Here is a 23,171-nt window from a genome sequence, read left to right on the forward strand (position 1 = left end):
TACTCCTAGGTATATACCCAAGAGAAATAAAAACATATAGGCACAAAAAGATTTGTATGTGAATGTTCATAGCATAAGAGTCCAAAAGGGGAAACAATCCAAATGTCTATCAACTAGCGAATGAATAAAAAAATGTGGCATACATCCATACAGTGGAATACTACTCAGCAATAAAGGCATGAAGTGCAGATATGTTACTACATGGTGAACCCCCAAAACTTTATAGTAAGTGAAAAAAGCCAGTCATATATCATTATATGATTCCATGTATATGAAAAGTCCAGTAAAGGCAATACTATAGAGACAGAAAGGAGATTAGTGGTGTCTGGGGTTGGGGGTAAAAACGGGGAGTGACTACAAAATGGTCATGGAGGATCTCTTTGGGGTGACAGAAGTGTTCCAAAACTGGACTGTGGTGAGGGCTGCACAATTCTGTAAATTTGCTAAAAATCATTGAATTGTACACTTAACCCAGGTGAGATTAATCATCATAAGGTATATCCCGAAAGGATGTTAAAAATCTACCTGACAGGATGTGAAAATCATCTGATGTCATTAACATACTTCTAACTTGAAATGTCATATATTTGCAGCTACCAGCACTGACAGCGCTTATCAATATTTGTGAATTCATAAATGAATGGGAGAAATAGTCATGAGCCAGGATAGTTGATCCACCATGTATATATAATCAATAAACAGAAGATGGACAAAATGTCAGCCCACATAAAATAATTTCCTTTACCGGTTACTCTGAGAAATCACATTAACCTGAGACCACACTAGAAATCAACTCTTTGCACCCCAGATGCTTCTCTAATCTGATTTCTCTGGCTCTGTTAATTCACTGATTTCTGCATCAATTCTATCTGAAGTAATTAGAGCTTCTTAGTTATCGTATTTGGTATTTTAGTAAAAAAAGTGTTGGAGAATAGAATACTTTGAAGGACTCTGATGACTAATAGCTGTAATTAACATCTGGCTATGATTCCCTCTGTGATGTTAAAGCTATCTTACTCCCACACTAAAAAAAATCCTGTGTAACTTGGATTTCCTTACAGCTTCCTCCTCACCCGATGTCAACAATTTCATACCTCCGCAAATTCAACATTCGTAAACCACCAGAGTACCTGCTGTTGTTCTTATTTCTTTTTTTTTTGATCTTACATTGCTACGATCAACAAGCAATACTTGTGTTCACTATCTTGATGTCAAAACTTAAGACCACTGCCAACTGAAGTCAATTGGTGGTGTTGTGTTGAGAGTGATTCTGAAGTCAAGCTCAGGCTGTGGAAAGCATGCCGTGAAGAATTAATACTGCCACAGACACTGATGCTATGTGTGCGCCTATAAAGATTCCTGTTCTAGAGGCTCAGTTCTGAAAATCCACAGTTTCTCACTTCACAGATCCAGAATTGTCCGTGTGAAGTGCTCCACTTCTAATCTGAAGGCTGTCGTGGACCCCTTATTAAACTGGCAATCCATCCCATTTCCTTGCCCACAATATAATTTTATCTTTTTCTTCTAGTTTTATCAAAGACTATTAGAGCTCAGAAGGAAGAGAGAAGAGAGACAGAGGGAACAAAATGGAAATCTACATTTACTGAACAGTTTCTGTGTGCCAGGCACTATATGAAGTATTTCATATACTTGATCTCATTTAATTCTCACAAGAACCTTGTGAGATAAACATTATCATCTGCAGTAGTGACAAGCTAAGGTTCAGAGAGGTTAAATTACGTGTCAGGACAAAGAGCTAGGAAATGGTGATTTGAATCCATGTCTATTTTACTTATTGTGTGATAAAACTTGTACACCACAATGCTTATATTTTATTCATAAAAATATTAAGTTCTAGAGATGGTAAGTGGCTGATTCAAAGTCACAGGGCTACTTTGTAGCAAACAAAAAACTTGAACTCAGGGTTTCTATTTATAATTCTAGTTTTCTTAGGCAGTTGTCTCTCTGATGTAATCAGTTAATGACTTTGAATCCAACTCAAATTCCCCTGAAGACTCTGATCCTATTTCATGGTATAAGGTGGTGCTATGCAAACCATGAGACCAAACCAAACCAATGAAACATACTGGGCTTGAAAAAGCAAGACTCTCCAGTCGGCAGTTTTAAGTTTAAGCACATTCGGCTTCTTCTCATAGTCTGTGGCCTTGGATGCCAGCGCATGATGCACACTCACGGCGTTTTTCAAATCCTCTTCAGACAGGGCCTTTTCTGGTTTATATTCATCCTACAGATGGAAACATGGATACAAAGAAAATTAAGACAAGATCTTGTTCAGATTTCACCTTCTCTTTTTATGAAAGTAAAAAAAAACCCCTAAAACTAAAAGAAATTAGAAAATCCATGAAGTTGCATGAAAAAAGTGACACGATGTAAAAACAACTCTTTAAATTTATAAAGGCTTCCCTCCAAAATAACAATAAAAAAATCCCAACTAGTACAATAATGAAAATTTAAAGCAAATTTGATTATCATATTATTATATTTAGTAGTTTCCACAGGTCCATTAGAATAAAAAAGGACTTCAAAGAAGGCAATTAAATATAGTCGACATTACAAACTGTTTTAGAAGATGTTTTCTAGTGTGTAAGGTCCCCTCTTTCCCCTTCCCGTAATCTGTCAGACATGATGCTAAATAAACTTGCATTTCTGTAAAGAAAACACACATAAGCACACACTTCTCTTACCTTCTAATTAGTAAAAAAAATCCTAAAAGGAAGACATTATCTATTTTCTTATCACAGTCTGGTTTTACAAATTTCCAAAAAAACAATTACACTTTCTCATACCTCCTCCTTCCTTCCCCCATCCCCTCCACAAATCAAGCAATTCAAATGTACTATTGCTATTAATTCAAACGGAGTCAGAAATCAACAGAAATAAACTGTTGATTCTTAATGATCAGTCAGTGAGAGTGCTGAGAAACAAAGGTAAGGAAAACCTAAAATACACAGTAAATACCAACAGGAATATAAAGGTTACCCAAATTTATAATATTAAATGATGACATTACTACTTTAAATTGCAACAAGTCTATTTTATTAAGCCTCAGAGATTAAGAACTGCTGTTGACAATGACAGTTATCCAGAGCAGTATGACTAATAAAGAAAATAGAAATCTTAAAATAAATACAATATATTTATACCTATCTGTTCTACAATTCCCATTAATGCATAAAGCTGTAATCTAGTTACATTTTGGGGTCTTGTCTTTTTTAAATGAGATTTTTCTTAGTGATTTAGCATTCCAAAGATTCACAAATCTCCTTCCAGTAGGAGGTATCAACTAGAGGTAGAGCTCCCCTCCAACCTCATGATTATGCTACAATAGAACCCTGCATTAGCTGAACAGCCACTCATTTTAACCACTTAGCTCCATACAGGAATCTGAAGCAGATAAATAATGGGGAGTGGGGATAAAAGACCAGGGCCAAAATTATTTTCGGAGAATTTATATGTTACCTCCATTTGCATACATACTGATCTCTAACACACTGGATATTGGAATTTGCACAGGGATCAGCCCAGAAATTCCTGTGTCATTTTTGATGTCTAGGTCCATGATTTTGCCTTTTACTTTAATTCCTTCTCACTAGTTTTTGATTATGTTTTCTGTTTGAATTTAAGATGATAACTTAGTTCTTTGTTTTTCTGGTTTCTTCTTTACTTTTTGATCTCTTCTTTGAGCTTAGTCATGTCAAATAGTATGTTTCTTAAGTTTAAAGTACCTAAGGTTTTAGTTATTTATCACTGTATATTTCTAATTTTATTGGCTTCTGACCAGAGATTTTATAGCACTCTGTAAAATGTTCTATTTCTTCAAAATTTGTTAAGGTTTTCAAACTATATTTGATTTTTGTTAATGTTCCATGGACATACAGAAAAATAATATTCTCTGAGGGATGTGTGTTTTTATATTTATTGATTCAATCCCTCTATGTTCCTGCATCATTTTTTCTACAAGTTTATCCTCTTGAGACAAATATACTGACCTCTTTCTTTCACTATATTGTATTTTAAGCTCTCCTTGCATTTCTAATAGTTTTTGTTTCACATTTTACGTGCTATGTTGTTTGATGTATTTAGGCTTATGACTGCTTTCTTCCTTAAATGATGTGCTATTTATTATTTTAAAATGTTCTTTATCCAGTAGTGCTTAGTTACATAAGATAGAAACTTAAAAGGCTCTCTCTCCCATCAAAATGTTCTAATTCTCTACTAATAGTCCACCTCAACAAGATAAGATTTTTAAAATAATTTAACTTCCCTCCCTCCTTCTCATTAATCCTAAACTTTGCTGAAATACTTTATTATGTTTTTCTGCAATCTTATTAAAATTACCTTGTATTATGTATTTTCTGTTTCAAGAAACCTTACTTCACTTACATTACATGTTCACTGAGTCTCTCCTTATCTTTTAGATTTAATTGCTCACTTTCTTCTATCTTCACTTTCTTTCTTCTATCTTGAGGTCCTTTTTCTCATCCCTTGGTTATTTTCTCTCCTTTCAAGTATTTTTTTTTTTCCAGGTGAATGATATACTCTAGTTTTTATTTCCAAATGTTTTTCATTTTCTTTGACAGGTATAGAAGTCTTGGTTGCAGTTCTCTTCTACTCTGTAATCTGTAGATGCTATTCTATTGTCTTCTACCTTCCAGTTTTACAAATGTCCAATGCTAGTCTGATTTTTTTTCCCATATTACTGTATTTTCTGTTAGGAATCTTATAGAGATTTCTTTTTATTCTCAGAATTTAGGAATTTTTGCTAGGCTATGCCTTAATATTCTCATCTACCCAGTTCGGAATGAAAAAATTCCCACCCCAATATGATTATTCACTTGGGCTGCTAGCTGCTGCTAGAAATAATCAACCCAGGTGCACAGATGCGTGCCAGGTGCACAGATGCGTGCCAGCACTGACTTACGGCCTCCAGCTATGGCTGCACTCAGTGCCACCTAACAATTCTTTCACATATCCATGACAACTTCTTTGTTGCATTCTGCCAAATATCCCCCAGTCTCTTCAACACCCCTGACCCACCACAACTGTGGTTAAGAGCATAGGTGCCCTGGAGCTAGTTCCAATATGATACTTAATGTTTCCGTGACCTTGGGTTAATTAAACTTATTAAGCTTCAGTTTCTAAGATTGAGAAGTAGTGAGAATACTTTCTTCACAAACTGTATGATGAAATTAAATGAGATACTGTTTCTTAAACTCAGTGTTCACAGCATATAGCAACCACTCAAATGCTAGCTGGTATAGTTTCTAATAATAATTTCTTAGTAACATATGGTTTGATCTTGTATTTTATAAGGTCAAACTTGTAAATATAAAACTTTCTGCTTACATACCCTATAAATACCATATTTGGTGACCACTTTTCTTTCTTCCAAAAACAGAAGATGCCTGCTCAAGGCTAATCCTCCATTAACCTTCCCTAGGAGCTTATTTCACTGATTATTATCATTCTTCTACATTTTTAATTATTCTCTATCTACTGGCTTCTTCCCCAAAGTCTATAAATACACTTCAAGTCTCTTATCTTTGTAAAATAAGTCTCTTCTGAATATTGCTTTCTCCTCTGCCATCACCTCTTTTCCTTTATACATGACGAGTTAGAAGTCCATATTAACCGTTTTTATATATATTGATTTCCACTTTACCTTTTAACCCACTGCAATCTGGAATTCATTTCTATGCTTCACTGAAACTGCTCTGGCAAAGGTCATCAATGACCTCTTAATTGAAAAATTCAACAAATTATTGTCTGTTCTCATCATATGGCACCCAATGAAGTCAACAATATTTTTGAAAGTCTTCCTTTGCTTCTTTTAAAATACACTCCTGGTTTTTCTCCTACCTTACTGAGTATTTCTTTGTTATCTCCTCTTTAGACTATCTTCAGATGTTAGTTCTGCTGTTGTCTTTCATCTTTTCTCATTCCCCAAATACCCCTTGGGATGATTACAACTGCTCTTATCAATTAAACTCCTACCTATATCATGATGTCTAACAAACTGCTGTAGGTTCAATAAGAAACATAAGACCAATTGATAGCTATTAATAGTGAATGACTTAAGCCTTTGAACTTGGAGGAATATAAATATTTTTAGAACATATTCTATCTGCTGATATTTTTGTTTAAAACCAAGCCTAAAGGATGACATTCTTAGACTGCTCTAAAAGTGCAAGGGATTTTAAAATGCAACATTTATTATAGCCCTAAGTAAAAGCAAACAGTAATTATCAAACTTGGGAGAACTGTACCATTGTTGCTGAAGAGGACTCTATTCTATGGCAGATCCAAAACTAAGATACACTGCCAGTTTATCTTACATTGGAAGGAAAATACTGCACAGGACAGAAATGGTAGGCAAGATCTATGTAGTTAGGATGGAACCAAAATTGAGGAATTTTTTTTTTTATTATGTTATGTTAATCACCATATATTACATCATTAGTTTTTGATGTAGTGTTCCATGATTCATTGTTTGCGTATAACATCCAGTGCTCCATTCAGTACGTGCCCTCTTTAATACCCGTCACCAGGCTAACCCATCCCCCCACCCCCTCCCCTCTAGAACCCTGTTTATTTCTCAGAGTCCATAGTCTCTCATGGTTCGTCTCCCCCTCCGATTTCCCCCCCTTCATTTTTCCCTTCCTACTATCTTTTTTTTTTTTTAAACATATAATGTATTATTTGTTTCAGAGGTACAGGTCTGTGATTCAACAGTCTTACACAATTCACAGCACTCACCATAGCACATACCCTCCCCAATGTCTATCACCTAGCCACCCCATCCCTTTCACCCCCTACCACTCCAGCAACCCTCAGTTTGTTTTTAAGTCTAACAAACTTGTGTTTCTCTAGTTGACAGTAATATCACTTTACCTTGAAAAAAATAAGGCAAAATAGGAGAGGATCAAGATAATGGAGTAGGAAGATCCTGAGCTCATCCCCTCCCATGCACACACCAAAAGCTACAACTACATACAGAACAACTATCTCTGAGAACAAACTGAAAAATAGCAGAACAGATCATATACAACTAAGGAAATAAAAAAAATCCACAAAGAGTTGGGTAGAAGGGGCAGAGATGTCTAGTCAGGAACCATACCCCTGGTTCAGTGATCCACAGAGAAAGGGATTTCAGAACCAACGAGGGCTCTGAGAAAGGAGGGTTCCAGGCCACACATTGGGCTCCACAGCCCAGGGGATCTGCACCGGACAGATAAGCACCCATAATGTCTGGCTTCAAAAATCAGTGGGGCTTAGGTCTGGGGGGGTTTACGGGGTACAAACACAACTCACTTGCTCCAAGTCCCAGCACAGAGGCAGCAGTTTCAAAAGTGCCTGGGTTAACAGAGAAGGAGATCCATCAACTAACTTTAGGGTGTGCATCAGAGAGTGAGGGATCTGTTGGAATGTTGTCTGGGGATGCAAGTGCTGGCAGGAACCATTTCTGACACTTTCCATCTACTGGGCTAGCACCGTTCACCTAATGCTAACATTTGCCTGTGGACTTACACTGCCAAACTGCCTACCCCCGCCCAGCATTCCTCCCAAGTGACTCCCTGCCCCACAAAACATGGTGGTGGCCTCAGCTGGCATCAGTGACCCCAACCCAGGGAGCCATCCCTGCACACCAGAGCATCTACAACAGTCACAGCCATACCTCACAGCCAGCTGCATCAGAAACCTGTCCCACCTGTCCCACCTATCAGCACTCCTACATTTGTCATAGCCAGGCCTCTCAGCTTGCTATGTTGGGGGCCAACCCTAGTCACCAGCATGTCCATAGTGGTTGTGGCCAAGCCTCACAGACAACCATGTTGAGATAGTCCTGTAAACTAGTGAGTCTGCCAATCATGACCCAGCTACAAGAGGGTTCACACTGCCAACACAAGGGCTTGGGTGACTAAAGTTTGCACTACTGGGCGCCGCAGGACACCTTCTGCATAAAGCCACTCCTTCAAAACTGGGAGATGTAACCAATCTACCTAACACACAGAAACAAACACAGAAAGTCATGCAAAATGAAGAGAAAAAGGAATATATTCCAAATGAAAGAACAAGACAAAACTCAAAAAGAACTAAATGAAACAGACATATGCAATCTATCAGATAAAGAGTTTAAAGTGATGGTCATAAAGAGGCTCACTGAAATCAGAAGAATGGATAAACATAGTAAGAACTTCAACAAAGATAGAAAATATAAAAAAGAATCATCGGAGCTAAAGGATACGATAACTAAAATGAAAAATACACTAGAGGGAATCAACAGCAGCAGATTAAATGAAGCGGAAGAATGGATCAGTGATCTGGGAGACAAGTAGTGGAAATCACCTAAATGTAATAGTAAAAAGAAAAAAGAATTTTAAAAAATGAGGATAATTTAAAGGACCATAGAACAACATCAAATATACTAACATTCATATTAAAAGTGTCCCAGAAGGAGAAGAGAAAAAGGAACAGAAACTCTATTTGAAGAAATAATGGGTGAAAACTTCCCTAACCTGAAGAAGGAATCAGACATCCAAGTCCAGGAAGCATGGAGAGCCTCAAACAAGATGAACCCAAAAAGGTCCATACCAAGACATATAATAAGCAAAGTGTCAACAGTTAAAGAGAAAATCTTAAAAGCAGTAAGATAAAAACAACTAGTCATGTACAAGTGAACCCCCATACAATGACCAGCTGGTTTTTTGGGAATAACTTTACAGTCCAGGAGGAAGTGGCACAATATATTCAAAGCACTGAAAGGAAAAAACCTACAACCAAGAATACTTCATCTGGCAAGGTTATCACTCAGAATTGGAGAGAAAAGGAGTTTCCCAGAAAAGCAAAACCTAAAGGAGTTCATCAACATCAAATTGGTCTTATGAGAAATGTTAAAAGGACTTCCCTAGCAGAAAAGAAAAGGCCATAACTAGAAAAATAAATATGAAAGAAATAATCTTACTGCTAAAGGTAACATATAGTAAAGGTAGAGGATCAAGTACTAACATAGCTGGTATGAAGGTTAAAAGATAAAAGCAGTAAAATCATCTAGACCTAAAACAGTTAGTCAAGAGACATAACAAAAAATAAGATGTAAAATATGGCGTCAAAAATATAAAACATGGTGGGGGGATGGGGAGATGTAGTGCTTTTACACTGTGGTGGAACTTCAGCCACTAGCAACTTAAAATAGTCTGCCATATGTGCTATGAATGAACCTCATGGTAACCATGAACCAAAAACCTGTAAACTTGTAATAGATACACAAAAAATAAAGAGAAAGGAATATATTATAACACTGAAAAAAATCACAAAATCCAAACAGATGATGGCAAGAGAAAGGAACAAAGAAGAACTATAAAACAATCAGAAAACAATCAATAAAATGACAATAAGCACATATCTATCAATAATTACTTTAAATGCAAATGGACTAAATTCTCCAAAAAAAAAAGACACAGGGTGGCTGAATGGATAAAAAACAAGATACCAATCCATCCGTCCAGGAGGCCTGAGCGCAGGAAGAGGGCAGGGAGGGCAGTGCCATTGTGTTGGCTGCCCTGAGGTAGGAACTTGGTCCCCAGCCTTGGCCCCAAGATCGGGCCCCAAAGGAATTGTTTGGGATACCACTGGGACTTGCAAGTTTCCCTCAGGGATGAAATTATAAGAAAAAAAACTGGAAAAACCCCAAGAAACACAAACAGGCTAACAACATGCTACTAAACAACGAATGGGTCAAAGAAGAAAACAGGGAAAAAATATATTGAGGCAAATGAAAAAGAAAACAATAGTCCAAAACAATGGATTCAACAAAAGAGGTTCTAACAGGGAAGTTTACAGTGATACAGGTCCACCTCAAGAAACAAGAAAAATCTCAAATGAATATTTTATACCTAAAGGAACTAGAAAAAGAACAAAGCCTAAAGTTCGTAAAGGAAGGAAATAATAAAGATCAGAGTGGAAATAAATGAGATAGAAAGTTAAAAAGGTAGAAAAGATCAATGAAACTAAGAGCTGGTTCTTTGAAAAGAAATACTAAATTGAACAACCTTGAGCCAGACTCATCAAGAGAAAAAAGAGCCCAAATCAATAAAATCAGAAATAAGAAAAGTTACAACTGATACCACAGAAACACAAAGGATCATAAGAAACTACTACGAACAATTACATGCTAATGAAGGGGACAACCCAGAAGAAATGGATAAATTCCTAAAAACATACAATTTTTCAAAACTGAATCAAGAAGAAATAGAAAATGTGAACAGACCAATTACTAGTAATAAAATTGAACCAGTAACTGAAAAACTCCTCTCAAACAAAAGTCCAGGACCAGATGGTTTCACAGGTAAATTCTATCAAACATTAATAACTATCCTCAAACTGCTGCAAAAAACTGAAGAATTTGGAACATGCTGAAAGTTTTTCTATAAGGCCAACATTACCTGATACCAAAACCAAAGACAACACAAAAAGAGACAATTATAGGCTAATATGCCTAATGAACACAGATGCAAAAATCCTGAACAAAATATTAGTAAACTAAATTCAGCAATACATTATCAAGTGGGATCATGATACCATGATCAAGTGGGATTTATTCCAGGATTGCAAGGATGTTTCAATATTTGCAAATTAATCAATGTGATATACCATATTAACAAAAAGGATAAAAAGTATTATCATCTCAATAGACGCAGAGAAAGCACTTAATAACATTCAATATCTGTTTAAGATAAAAACTCTCAACAAACTGGGTTTAGAGGGAACATACCTCAACATAATAAAGCCCATATATGAAAAACCTACAGCTAACATCAGACTTAATGGTGAAGAGCTGAAAGCTAAAATCAGAAACAAGACAAGGATGCCCACTCCTGTCACTTTTATTTGACATAATATTGGGAATCCCAGCCACGGTAATAAAGGAAAAAACCAAATAGGTAAGGAAGAGGTAAAACTGTTGCCATTTGCAGATGACATGATACTACATATAGAAAACCCTGAAGAATCCACCAAAAACTATTAGAACTAAAATAAATTTGGTAAAGTTGTAGGATACAAAATTAATATGCATATATCTGTTGTATTTCCTGATACTAATAATGAACTATCAGAAAGAGAAATTAAGAAAACAATCCCATTTAAAACTGTACCAAAAATAATAAGATATCTAGGAATAAATTTAACCAATGAGGTGAAAGACCTATTCTGAAAACCTTAAGAAACTGATAAAAGAAACTGAAGATGATACAAATGGAAAGATATTCCATGCACATGGATTGAAAGAATATTGATAAAATGCCCATAATACCCACTACCCCCTAACAATCTACAGATTCACTGCAATTCCAATCACAATACTAGTGTCTTTTTCACAGAACTAGAACAAATAATCTTATAATTTGTATGGAGCCACTAAACACCCCAGTCAAAGCAATCTCGAGAAAGAAGAACAAAGCTGAAAGTAATATGCTCCCTGATTTCAAACTATACTACAAAGCTGTAGTAATCAAAACAGTATGGTACTATGGTACTGGCACAAAAACAGACACAGAGATAAATGAACAGAATACAGAAATAAACCCACACTTATATGTTCAGTTAATCTTTGACAAAGGAGGCAAGAATATACAATGGGGAAGACAATGTCTTTAATAATTGCTGTTGGGAAAATTGGACAAGTGCATGCAAAAGAATGAAACTGGACCGCTTTCTTACACCATATATAAAAATAAACTCAAAATGGATTAATCTGGACCTAAATGTAGGACCAGAAATCATAAAACTCCAAAAGAAAATATAGACAGTAAACTCTTAAACATTGGTCTTAACAGTATATTTTTTTGATCTGTTTCTTCAGGAAAGGGCAACAAAAGTGAAAATAAGCAAATGAGACTACATCAAACGAAAGGTTTTGCACAGTGCAGGAAACCACCAACAAAATGAAAAGACAACATACTGAATGGGAGAAGATATTTGCAAATGATACAACTGGTAAGGGGTTATTATCCAAACTACGTAAAGAACTCACACAACTCAGTATCAGAGAAATAAATAATCCAGTTAAAAAATGGGCAGAGGACATGGATAGATATTTCTCCAAAGAAGACATATAGATGGCCAATAGACACGTGAAAAAATGCTCATCATCAGGGAAATAGTAATCAAAATAACAGTGAGATTTACACCTGTCAGAATGGTTATTACCAAAAAGAGAGGGAACAGCAATTGTTGGCAAGGGTGCAGATAAAAGGGAACCGTTGTGCTCTATTGTGTGGGAATGCAAAAAGGTGATGTCACTATGGAAAACAGTACAGAGGGTCCTCAAAAAATTAAAAATAGAACTATCATATGAGCTAGAAATTCTGCTTCTGGATATTTATCCACAGAAAACAAAAACACTAATTTGAAAAGATATATGCACCCCAAGTTCAATGCAACATTTTTTACTACAGCCAAGATATGTAAGCAACCTAAGTGCTCATCAATAGATGAATGGTTAAAGATGTGGGGTGTGTGTTTGTGTGTCTGTGTGTATACATACATACAATGGAATATTACTCAGGACATACAAAAGAATGAAATCCTGTCATTTGCAACATGTATGGACTCAGAAGATATGATGCTAAGTCAAATAAGTCAGACAGAGAAATACAAATAGCATATGATTTCACTTACATGTGGAATCTAAAAAACGAAAGAAATGAACAAACAAAACAGAAACAGACTCATAGATACAGATAATCTGGTGGTTGCTAAAGTAGAGGGGGAGGAGGGTTGGAGGAAAAGTATGTACCTTTTCACCCCCATTCCCCTGTTTTGAATGGGGGTGAAAAGGTACATACTTCTGGTTATAAAATAAGACAGGCAGATACAATGTACAGCATAGGGAATATAGTGCATAATATTGTAAAACTTTGTATGGTGACAGATGTGGTAACAGATTTATGATGGTGATCAGTTCCTAATGTATACAGATGTTGAATCACTGTGTTGTACACCTGAAACTAATATAATATTGTATGTCAACTACACATCAATTAAAAAAAAAAACAAAGGCTAAATAAAAACAAAATATGTTTGGCATTCTGAAGTCCCACTAGAAATTGAAGCTCCAAGTCCATAAAAAATGAGCAAATTCCAGAGTGAGATTGGAAACACTAGGATTGACAATTGGATAAAAAGAAATGACTTTACCCTACCGAGTTTATTCTGACATCTTTATTTTTCACTACTTAAAGTAGAAGATAGTGTTTAAATGATGGAATTGGGAAGGAAGAAATAAGGGATAAATGATCATCAAACCACTTCAAACCTAAGAATCTTTGCTATGCAAGCTATAATATGAAACAGCAAGATAAATACAACCAAGAAATTTTCTGTAAGAAAAGAAAATGCTCCATGACATCTAACTACTATCCATTTTTTCAAACAAATTAAAGGTGACAGTGATGCCTAAAAACATGTTACCCTCCTCCATGTTCAGTTGCAATCTACATCTTTTTTATCTAGTGTAATTCATTAGAGCATTCCACCAACCCTATTAAGCACCAATAATGTGATTTTACAATGCTATTTATTTTAAATTCATTTAAAGTATGGAATGAAGTTTCTTCCCCCTACGAAGCTTGTTAATTAAACATCTTATAAAGTTGAATCATAATACACTAATACAAAAATCATCTATATATGTACAAATAACTGGTATCAGTCTGAAAACTTGTACTCTTTAGGTAAATATAAAGTCCCATTTGGAAAGTGACCAAATCTCAAAAGAAATTCTTCAATATCAATTAAAAAGATTCTCAGATTCCAGTTTTCAAAATGTTATTTCACGCCTTATTAAATAGGTAAAATTGGTATACTTAATTAAAACAATTCAAAGCAAAGTTGAAATGATCTTTATTTCCAATGAGAGAATAAAGACTAGAAAATTGAAAACAAATTCTTGTTTGAAACTACGATATTAATAAAAATGTTAGTAATTAAAGGAAACTGGATCCTAGACAGTCTAATCCTTGATTTTTTTAAAAAAGTGTTTTTTATACCTTGGTGACTGTCTTTTTTAAAAATTCTAAATATTTCTGGTTAGATCGCTTTCTAAAAATCATTCAGTTTCTTTTTCTTCTCCCAGGGAGCAAAAAAAGTGCTATGTTTCCACAAATGTGGGAAGTGAGGAGTAAGATCATATCAAACGAAGGCATGTTTTAGCCCATCACTCAACTAATTACACATCTGACAATCAGTTATTTGCAGAACTTTAAAAATTGAAAGGAGCCTGAGGGATCTTTTCATCTAATTTTCTCATGTTAGGTAAGCAATTTTAGTGTCAGAAAAATAAAGAGAATTAGGAGAATAAACAAGTTAAAGTCAAAGGATTCAAGATGTTTCTATTATATATTACAATAATGTGGAGGTACCGGCCTGTAGTAGGAGAACTTTGTTATGCACTGAAACAATTTGCACTGTAACCCTCCTTAGTCTACGTAGACAGCAAGCACTTACAGACACAGGAGAACATGAAGGACTTGAAATGCTTTCTCAGTAAGGCCTCAGACTTCTGTGAAGCCCAGGAAATTTTCTACAATCAGTCTTGTGACTGAACTAGGAATTTAGGATCTATATTTTTAATGATTCCACAACTGAACTGGAAGAGTTAGACAGAGGTGATAACCATCAACAGCCTTTGAAAAAGCTAATAGGGTTCCTTGACTTAACATATGAAAAGACTCAAGCAGTCTTTAAGTTTATAAGCAGAAAAAAAAATCTCGAGCACCCTTCCATACTTCTATTTTTATTGGTAGGAGGCTGCTTTCTGCTTTCCTTTCAGTTCTAGGTATCACTAACATGTGCTTGTTATGATGTGACCACACTGATATGTCTGTCCATCACCCACCCTACCATCCCTCAGTTCAGAGCCCTGTGAGATGAAGTTAGTGTCTAATTCATGTTTCCCTTTACAACTTTCACGTGATTGATGGGGGTATAATATTTATTGAAAGGAGGGAATATTTATTGAAAGAGAGGGAAAATGAGAGGGAGGAAGACAGGGAGAGAGGCACTGTCTAGGGACCTGAGTAGTAAATGGGGAATGAAGTTTGAGTTCTGGACCTGTCTCAAACTTGAATAACTTGGAAGAAACTGATGTGGGAAACAAAGGCAGAAGAAAAATTATTAAATTTCCTTACTACCTACAGCCCATTGACAAGTCCTTGAAATAGGCAGAGTGACATTCGTCTAGGGACTCAACTACCTCAATGTTACTACTTTGCTAAGGGCAAAAGGCAATCCTAGCCTAATCCCCACCCCGCCCCCCACCAGGATCCTGTAAGTCTACTTTAACATATAAAATTTCCTTTGGAAACTTCCTTTATCTCTAATATCTCTAAACCCCCCACCCCCACCAAGATACGTGTTGGCAATCATCCCCCAAGCATATGGCCCACCGATATACATCTGAAGGGTCTCATGACTAAGGTTTTATTAGACGGTAATAAATGACCTTTTCCTCATAATAGCTAGTCCCCTCAAGGTCCTGGAAACCTGGCTTCCAACATTCCTTAGAGACTTACGCTATCCCTACCCACCCCCCGCCCCCCCGCCCAACTTGAAAGTATATAATGGGCCACTCCTCGTGACCCCAGTGCAGCTCTTCCTGCCTATGGGTCCAGTCCCCATGCTTTAATAAAACCACATTTTTGTACCAAAGACATCTCAAGAATTCTTTCTTGGCCATTGGCTTTGAACCCTAACGTCTTTCCTATATCAAAACCACAAAGCACTGCATCATCTCTTCATGTGGGGACAAAAAAATTCTTCAGGAATAAACTATTTACTGGGCATTTGAATGAGAATTATGTTTTTAAAGAGAAATCTTCAGAGCACAGCCTATATGTCTTAAGCCCCAGCAACCAGGTATGTTTCTAGCTATAGTGTCTTTTTATAAATTTACAATCTTTTTTAGAATTGCAATTATTTCCGGAATATCTCTTATATGATGGCCACATTTCTCTGCTGGACTACGTCATTCAACTAAATTATGACTAGTGAAAACTTGGATATTATCATCATTCTCCCAAGGAAACACTAGGCTTCAAAGCCTAGTTAACTTTTTCTTTCATGCATTTTCCATTGTTTTAGAGAATGAGAGAAGTCCAGACAGACTTTCCAAAGTGTGAAAGGGCACAGAGCCAGCAGTTTCATGAAAGGAAATAAAAATGCTCTGAGCATACAGGAAAGCTTTTGCTCTCAGGGATAAGCCGGCTCCTGGCACTATGGTATTTGTCATATCAGCCCCAGACTGACCGCCATCATCACAGTCAAAAGACTTAAATCATCAGTGTCTTTCTTCTGCCTGGGGTCCAGGCTCACTCCTGATGCCACCTATACTTCAAACACTGCAAAAACAGAAACAAAAAACAACTCTCTTCCCAATCAGATGTAAAAAACCTTATAAGCAGTTGGAACAAAACTCTCTTCCAAGTAATCCAAGGAACGAAGAGAACATCTTGCTATAAGCACAGAGAGTTCCTAGGATATTGTGACAGCAAACTAAATTTTTAGATAACGAATTAATTTTTCACCTTTGAAAGACCTGGTGAAGACAAATATAGTCAGGTTTGAATGGCTGTTTTCTAGACCCTTGAGATAAAAGACACTAGAAGATTCTCAAGAGCCTGGTCTGGAGAATGCAATAATCAAGTAATTAATGCCATGTATTAACCAGAGACCTATACCCATTTCTCTTAACCGTTCCATCAATCACCTGACAATTTATTTTAAGAGTAACATAGTTCAGTTTTGTCACCACCAGACCTGTAACAGAAATACCGTCATAAAGCTTACAAAAAATACTTTCAAGAAAAAGGCACAGACTAGCAAGGTCAGGCACAAAGCCCATGATAGAAACCAACAGAGAACTTTTGAAGCTCTGTGATAGCAAAGGCTTGTCTAAGCCTTTAGCTAGCAGATGACTCATTCTCAGTTAACAAATGGATATGAATTAATATCTGAATATGAACAATGATGGATCATCAAGACCAACAAGAATTTACTCATTTTATCATCAATTCATAGCAATTTCAATATTTTAAAGCATATATAAACTGTGTTATATTAAAGTGATAATATTAGAATCCTCTGTAATGAACACTTTATATTCCAATAATAATCATTAATAGGGTATACATTTTTTAGGCATGAGCTTGCCTTGGTTCAGGGATACTGCAAGTATGAAAACCAAACAACAATAGGAGTATATTCTTACTTAGCTGGAAGACAGACAAAACCACTCTATCATAAATGCCCTATTTTGGTGTACCTAAGAGAGTTCTAGAAACTGGAATCAGTTATTCACCCAACTTTATTCCATTTATCCTATGTTTTTTCCACCTATACATTTGGTTTATATATCACTAGTCATTCATTGCATGAGACTGGTCTTCTCATTTACATTGTAACCCTAAGCTTTTTGAGGGGGTAGACACCATGTTTGTTTCTGATATAGCTCCCAATATGACATTTTATAAATGGTTCTGAAACTACTATTGTGATACTCTGTGGATTTACTTTTTGCTTGAAAGTTAGAGACAAATGTGACTAAGTGATATTAAGCAAGGGGACCAGAAAGGGAAATGAGGTGGTCAGGAAGACTGTGTGTAACCTGAAGCAGCAAAACAAGAGCTTTGGATAATGTCAGAAATTGTCTAGGGGAAAAGAAGAAAGAAAAAGGACTTATTTTACTTTAGAGAGAAATCACTAGCAGGAAAGAAAAGAGATTCAATAGAAATGAGTTAGAAACTGGGGATGTTATTGGTAAAAGTCACAGAAAGGGAGTATCAGAAAAGGGGAGTGGAGGTAAGATCAAAGTGGAAGCTATAAATCAATCCTCTTCAAAGTAGTTGTCTATATACTTTCTGCCTGTATGTCTTTTTTTTTTTTTTTAAAGATTTATTTATTTATTTGAGGGGGGTGCAGGGGCAGAGGGAGAGGGAGAGAGACAATCTCAAGCAGACTCCCAGCTCAGCATGACCCGAGGAGGGGTTCGATCTCATCACCCTGAGATCATGACCTGAGCAGAAACCAAGAGTTGGATGTTCAACAGAGTGTGCTACCCAGATGCCCCATTTGCCTGTATGTCTTTAATTCTCAGTCCATTTTGGCTTCCATACCCACCACTCTGCTGAAACTGCTTTATCAATAATTTCCTTGTTTGTAAATTCAAGTGACACCTTCCAATTCCTATCTTACTTTAACCATCTTACAACATGGAATGCTATTACCATCTTTGACGTCTGTAGTATCTCATCTCTCTGTCTCTCTCTGTTTTGTTCTTGGCTCTCTCTGGTTATACTGTTTAGGTTCCTCAGGCTCCTTCACTTAACTCTTAGAAAACATACGAAGTGTCTGCGGTCCACTGGTTCTATCCTCCATCTTCTCCTCACTCTACTCTGAGTGACATAACTTATTCCAATGGCTGAAATCATTAACTATTTTTTTGATGGCTTCTCCAAATCTGTATTTCTAGGTTCCCTCCTCAGCTCTAGATCTGAATATCCATAACTGTTTGTTGGACATATCCATTTATTATTCCAAAGACACCTTGAATTCAACACTACAAACTGAACTCTCTAGTTAGACTATGTTTCTCCCTTTCTGTTATCCCTACTATAGTTCAAGCTAATCTGGTCTCTGTCTCTGATTGAATCTGACTCCAATCCTCTCTATCCTACATTCAGACTGATCTTTCTAAAATATATATCTGATCATGTCACATCCCATTTATACTTTCTGATAGCTCCACATTGCTCTAAGATAAAATCTCAACTCTTAAACATAATTTTATAAGCTCTTCCATCTGCTTTGGATACCCTTTATACTCCATTGAACCTATAGCTCCTCAAATGTGTTGTGGTCTTTCACAGTTAGGCATCCACACAGGTCTCTCCCTGTCCCAATCCTCTGTATGACTAACTTCTATTTGTCTTTTAAATGTAGGCTTAAATATCACTTACTTCATGAAATCTTTCACAATCTTCCTTTCTCTTCCTGAGGCTCAGTTAAGTGCTTCCATACCATACTTTTTGTAGCATGTATCAAATTGCATTCAGATAGTTTGTTTTGTTTTGTTTTTTTGATCTCTTCAGACAGAGTATAAGCTTCTTTAGGGACTATATCTTGCTCACAGTCATGTCACCAGTGTATAGCACTTTCAAAAACTGGCATAGTCCTAATCTAATAGATGTATTCACTATGGATTTTCTTCCTAGTATGGCCCTCTGTATCGGAATGGTAGTTTCTTTGCCAAAGTTCAGCTGATAAAGGATGCTTGGGTTACTTTTAAGTGTCCATCCAGGAGTCATGAAATGGTTGGAATGTTGACATTTTCATGGTTTTTCATGGTTTATGGGAACAATAAGGAAGAATAATTGAAAATGGGTCCATGTTAGAAAATCTCAAAAGTTAGTTACTCTAATTATAGAAGATGATTAGAGATGGTCTCATATTTCAGTAAAACAGTAGCTGGAGCCAGGGGAGTACAATAAGAGAGAGAAGGTAACCATTAGTTCTTACCAAAGCAGGAGGTTAAAGGGAAAGAAAATAAGCTATTGCACACTTGCTATGTATTAGCCAAAGGTAAGTTGAATCTGGTTGAGGATGTAAAGTTAACTAGTCATTTCTGGCTGAATGATCACCGAAGTAAGCTGTCTTAGTATGTTTGCTAACCCATTTCCTACCTCTTTGATGTGTGATGCTCGGATCGAGAAATGATTATTCTCTTAGATATTAGATAAAAAAGCAGCGCTCTGTAAGGATGTATTTTTTTAAATACAGGAATAGTCACGAGAGGGTTATAAACACACAGGCAGGATTATAAACTTTAGAGGCATTAGATATTTATTAACTCTTCAATTTCTTATAGCAGTCACTGAAAACCTTCGGGATAAGCCTCTTTGTTTGGGATGGAAGTAGGGAAGGAGGCTGAATGAATGGAGACAGAGGATTCAGAGCTCTTTCTCAGTATAATTTAAGCTATGCCTTGAATGACTTTTTTTCTTTTGAAGGGGGAGGTGACTTATTATTCTTCACTCTTAATGAGGAAATACTAACTGCATTGTTCCATATGGGTAAAAATCATTAGGCTATTTCACAGTTGGGAAATCTTGATGAAAGGCTTAAACATAAATGATGAGCATCTGATAATGGAATGAGTGCCTAAATATATCGTTATTTAAATGGGAGAGGGGTTTTGTGTGTGTGTGTGTGGTGTGTATGTGTTTATAATAAAGGGAAGGTGGGCTTTAAAGAAGTGAATTGCCAGTCATTATGATCTCCTTAGATTATTTACTTGATTAATTTATCAAGGGAGTAGAGGCCCTGTGTCCTGTCTTAGGCAATACTATCCCCTCACCCACTCTACCCCCTGCTGCACCTTTAGGAGTGCCAAGATACTAGAAGTCATGATGTGGTAGGGAGCAGTGATAGAGCATCTGCCCATCTGAGAAAAATGGAAGGGACCCAGTACAGAACAATTACTGGAAGTCTTTGGACAGGAATCTTTAATGCTGACAAATTTACATGGGGTGAAAAGGCATGAAAAAAAGAATGGTGGGCAATCTAATTTTGGAGCTCTAATACAAACTGATGCTAAAGATTCAAAGTTCACAAAGTTATTCCCTTGTCAATATTTAGCCCTTTTTCTTCAGTATCTGGATGAGTCAAACTCAATCCAATTCACTTAACTGAGGGAGAGGGCAAGATAAGAAAAGCTGGTAACTTGGAAACAGCATCTCTCTTTGCATTGCCTCTGTCAAATGTTGAATGCAAGAGCATTTTTCTCTCTCCCCAGGCTCACTCTGGGATGGAGTGGGTAGAAATCCTGTGGCTCCGTATTCAATGGAATGGTTTTGCCAAAGACGGCCATGCCCTTTACAGAGATTTCAGAGAAAATGAAAAAGTAAGCCAAGAGAATAGGATTTCTGCTGGGGAAACAGCTGTGTTATGTGAAATTTAATTTCAAAGGGTTGTTTCCTGCAGAGACAAAGCTAGCTGAAAGGACCAGTGTGGGCCCAGCAGGTACACACATGCTGCTTTGGCAGAGGCCAAGGTGGCTGACTTATAAATTAGAAGCTGTGCTGGTTCCATAGGGAAATAAAGACAGTACAAGATAAACTGACCATGTAAGAGCATGGATAATCTAATATCAATGACAGTCTCCATTTCTCCTGTTGTTTTCTCACTTAAAGTAATGTGTCAATTTTAGGAGGATGCTGCAAATTCTTTGTAATCTTCGGATTTCAGCTAACGCCACACCTTTTTCTGAAAAGGTGACTTATTGACAAAGAGACTTCTGGTCCAAGGTGAAGCATCCCATGCTCTAATATTCCTCACCTAATCTATCACAAAAGGAAGAAAATAAAAGGGTTTGTGTAAGAAATGGTCCTTCCCAATGTAAACATCTGAAAAAAAGCTCCAATAAAGAATAGAACAAAAGAGAATTGTAAAAGTGTTCCTTACAAAGCTGCTCTGATAATATGCAAAATGTTGATATAGAATATAATAAAATGCACTCAAACTCCTTCTTTGGACTGGGAGGACTCCTAAGGAAGGGGGGTTTTTAAAGCAAATCGTTCTTTCCATTTTATTATATAGAGCATTATTACAATATTTGAGATGTTTAAAATAAAAATAAATCAAATATATTTCCCATTAGTGATATCTCCATTCCAAAGCATTTTATTACATCTGTGTTGCAAGTATGGGTGCCATCATACAGGGGATGCTATCTGATTCAGTATTGTAGATGTTATATCAAAGGAAGGACTCTTGCCCAGAGAAAAACACTTGCGAAAAGGCAGCTTTAGACATGAACAGACATTTTTCCAAAGAAGACATCCAAATGGCCAACAGACACATGAAAAAGTGCTCAACATCTCTCGGCATCAGGGAAATCCAAATCAAAACCTCAATGAGATACCCCCTCACACCAGTCAGAATGGCTAAAATTAACAAGACAGGAAACGACAGATGTTGGTGGGGATGCGGAGAAAGGGGAACCCTCCTACACTGTTGGTGGGAATGCAAGCTGGTGCAACCACTCTGGAAAACAGTATGGAGATTCCTCAAAAAGTTGAAAATAGAGCTACCGTATGACCCAGCAATTGCACTACTGGGTATTTACCCCAAAGATACAAATGTACTGATCCGAAGGGGTACGTGTACCCTGATGTTTATAGTAGCAATGTCCACAATAGCCAAACTATGGAAAGAGTCAAGATGTCCATCGACAGATGAATGGATAAAGAAGAATGTGGTATATATATACTATGGAATATTATGCAGCCATCAAAAGGAATGAAATCTTGCCATTTGCAATGATGTGGATGGAACTGGAGGGTGTTATGCTGAGCGAAATAAGTCAATCAGAGAAAGACATGTATCATATGATCGCACTGATATGAGGAATTCTTAATCTCAGGTAACAAACTGAGGGTTGCTGAAGTGGTGGAGTTTGGGAGGGATGGGGTGGCTGGGTGATAGAAATTGGGGAAGGTATGTGCTATGGTGAATGCTGTGAGTTGTGTTAAGACTGTTGAATCACAGACCTGTACCTCTAAAACAAATAATACATTATATGTTAAAAAAAAAAAAAAAAGAAGATAGCAGGAAGGGAAAAGTGAAGGGGGGGAATCGGAGGGGGAGACGAACCATGAGAGACTATGGACTCTGAGAAACAAACTGAGGGTTCTAGAGGGGAGGGGGTGGGGGGATGGGTTAGGCTGGTGATGGGTAGTAAAGAGGGCATGTACTGAATGGAGCACTGGGTGTTATACGCAAACAATGAATCATGGAACACTACCTCAAAAACTAATGATGTAATGTATGGTGATTAACATAACATAATAAAAGAAAAAAAAAGAATATTAAATGTGTAAGGGCATGTACACTAAAAACAAAAAGTTCAAAATGAATGGGAACTTTCTCTTCAAATATCCAAATACCAATAATTAATGTGGTGAGAAGAAGCTGTGATGAGACAGATATTGTCATAAATAACTGCTGGGAATGAATGTTGGTTTGGCCTCTTCAGAAGGAATTTAGAGTTATGTCTCAATAATTTTAAGCAGTTCCTATCCTGTCCCTGTGACCCA

General features: G+C 36.6%; 1 protein-coding gene across 9 annotated transcripts in view; it reads right to left on the reverse strand.

The window, feature by feature from the left end:
• PSD3 (pleckstrin and Sec7 domain containing 3) overlaps positions 1–23,171 on the reverse strand; it is a 586,658-nt gene that overhangs the window by 57,312 nt on the left and 506,175 nt on the right. For all 9 annotated transcript variants that reach the window (XM_078069537.1, XM_078069538.1, XM_078069540.1 and 6 more), the window contains one exon: positions 2,088–2,245. In XM_078069537.1, coding sequence (XP_077925663.1) covers positions 2,088–2,245 — 158 coding nt within the window. The remainder of the gene's footprint in view (positions 1–2,087; positions 2,246–23,171) is intronic.

Source organism: Halichoerus grypus, chromosome 3 (genome assembly GCF_964656455.1).
Source record: "Halichoerus grypus chromosome 3, mHalGry1.hap1.1, whole genome shotgun sequence".
NCBI classification, from domain to species: Eukaryota; Metazoa; Chordata; class Mammalia; order Carnivora; family Phocidae; genus Halichoerus; species Halichoerus grypus.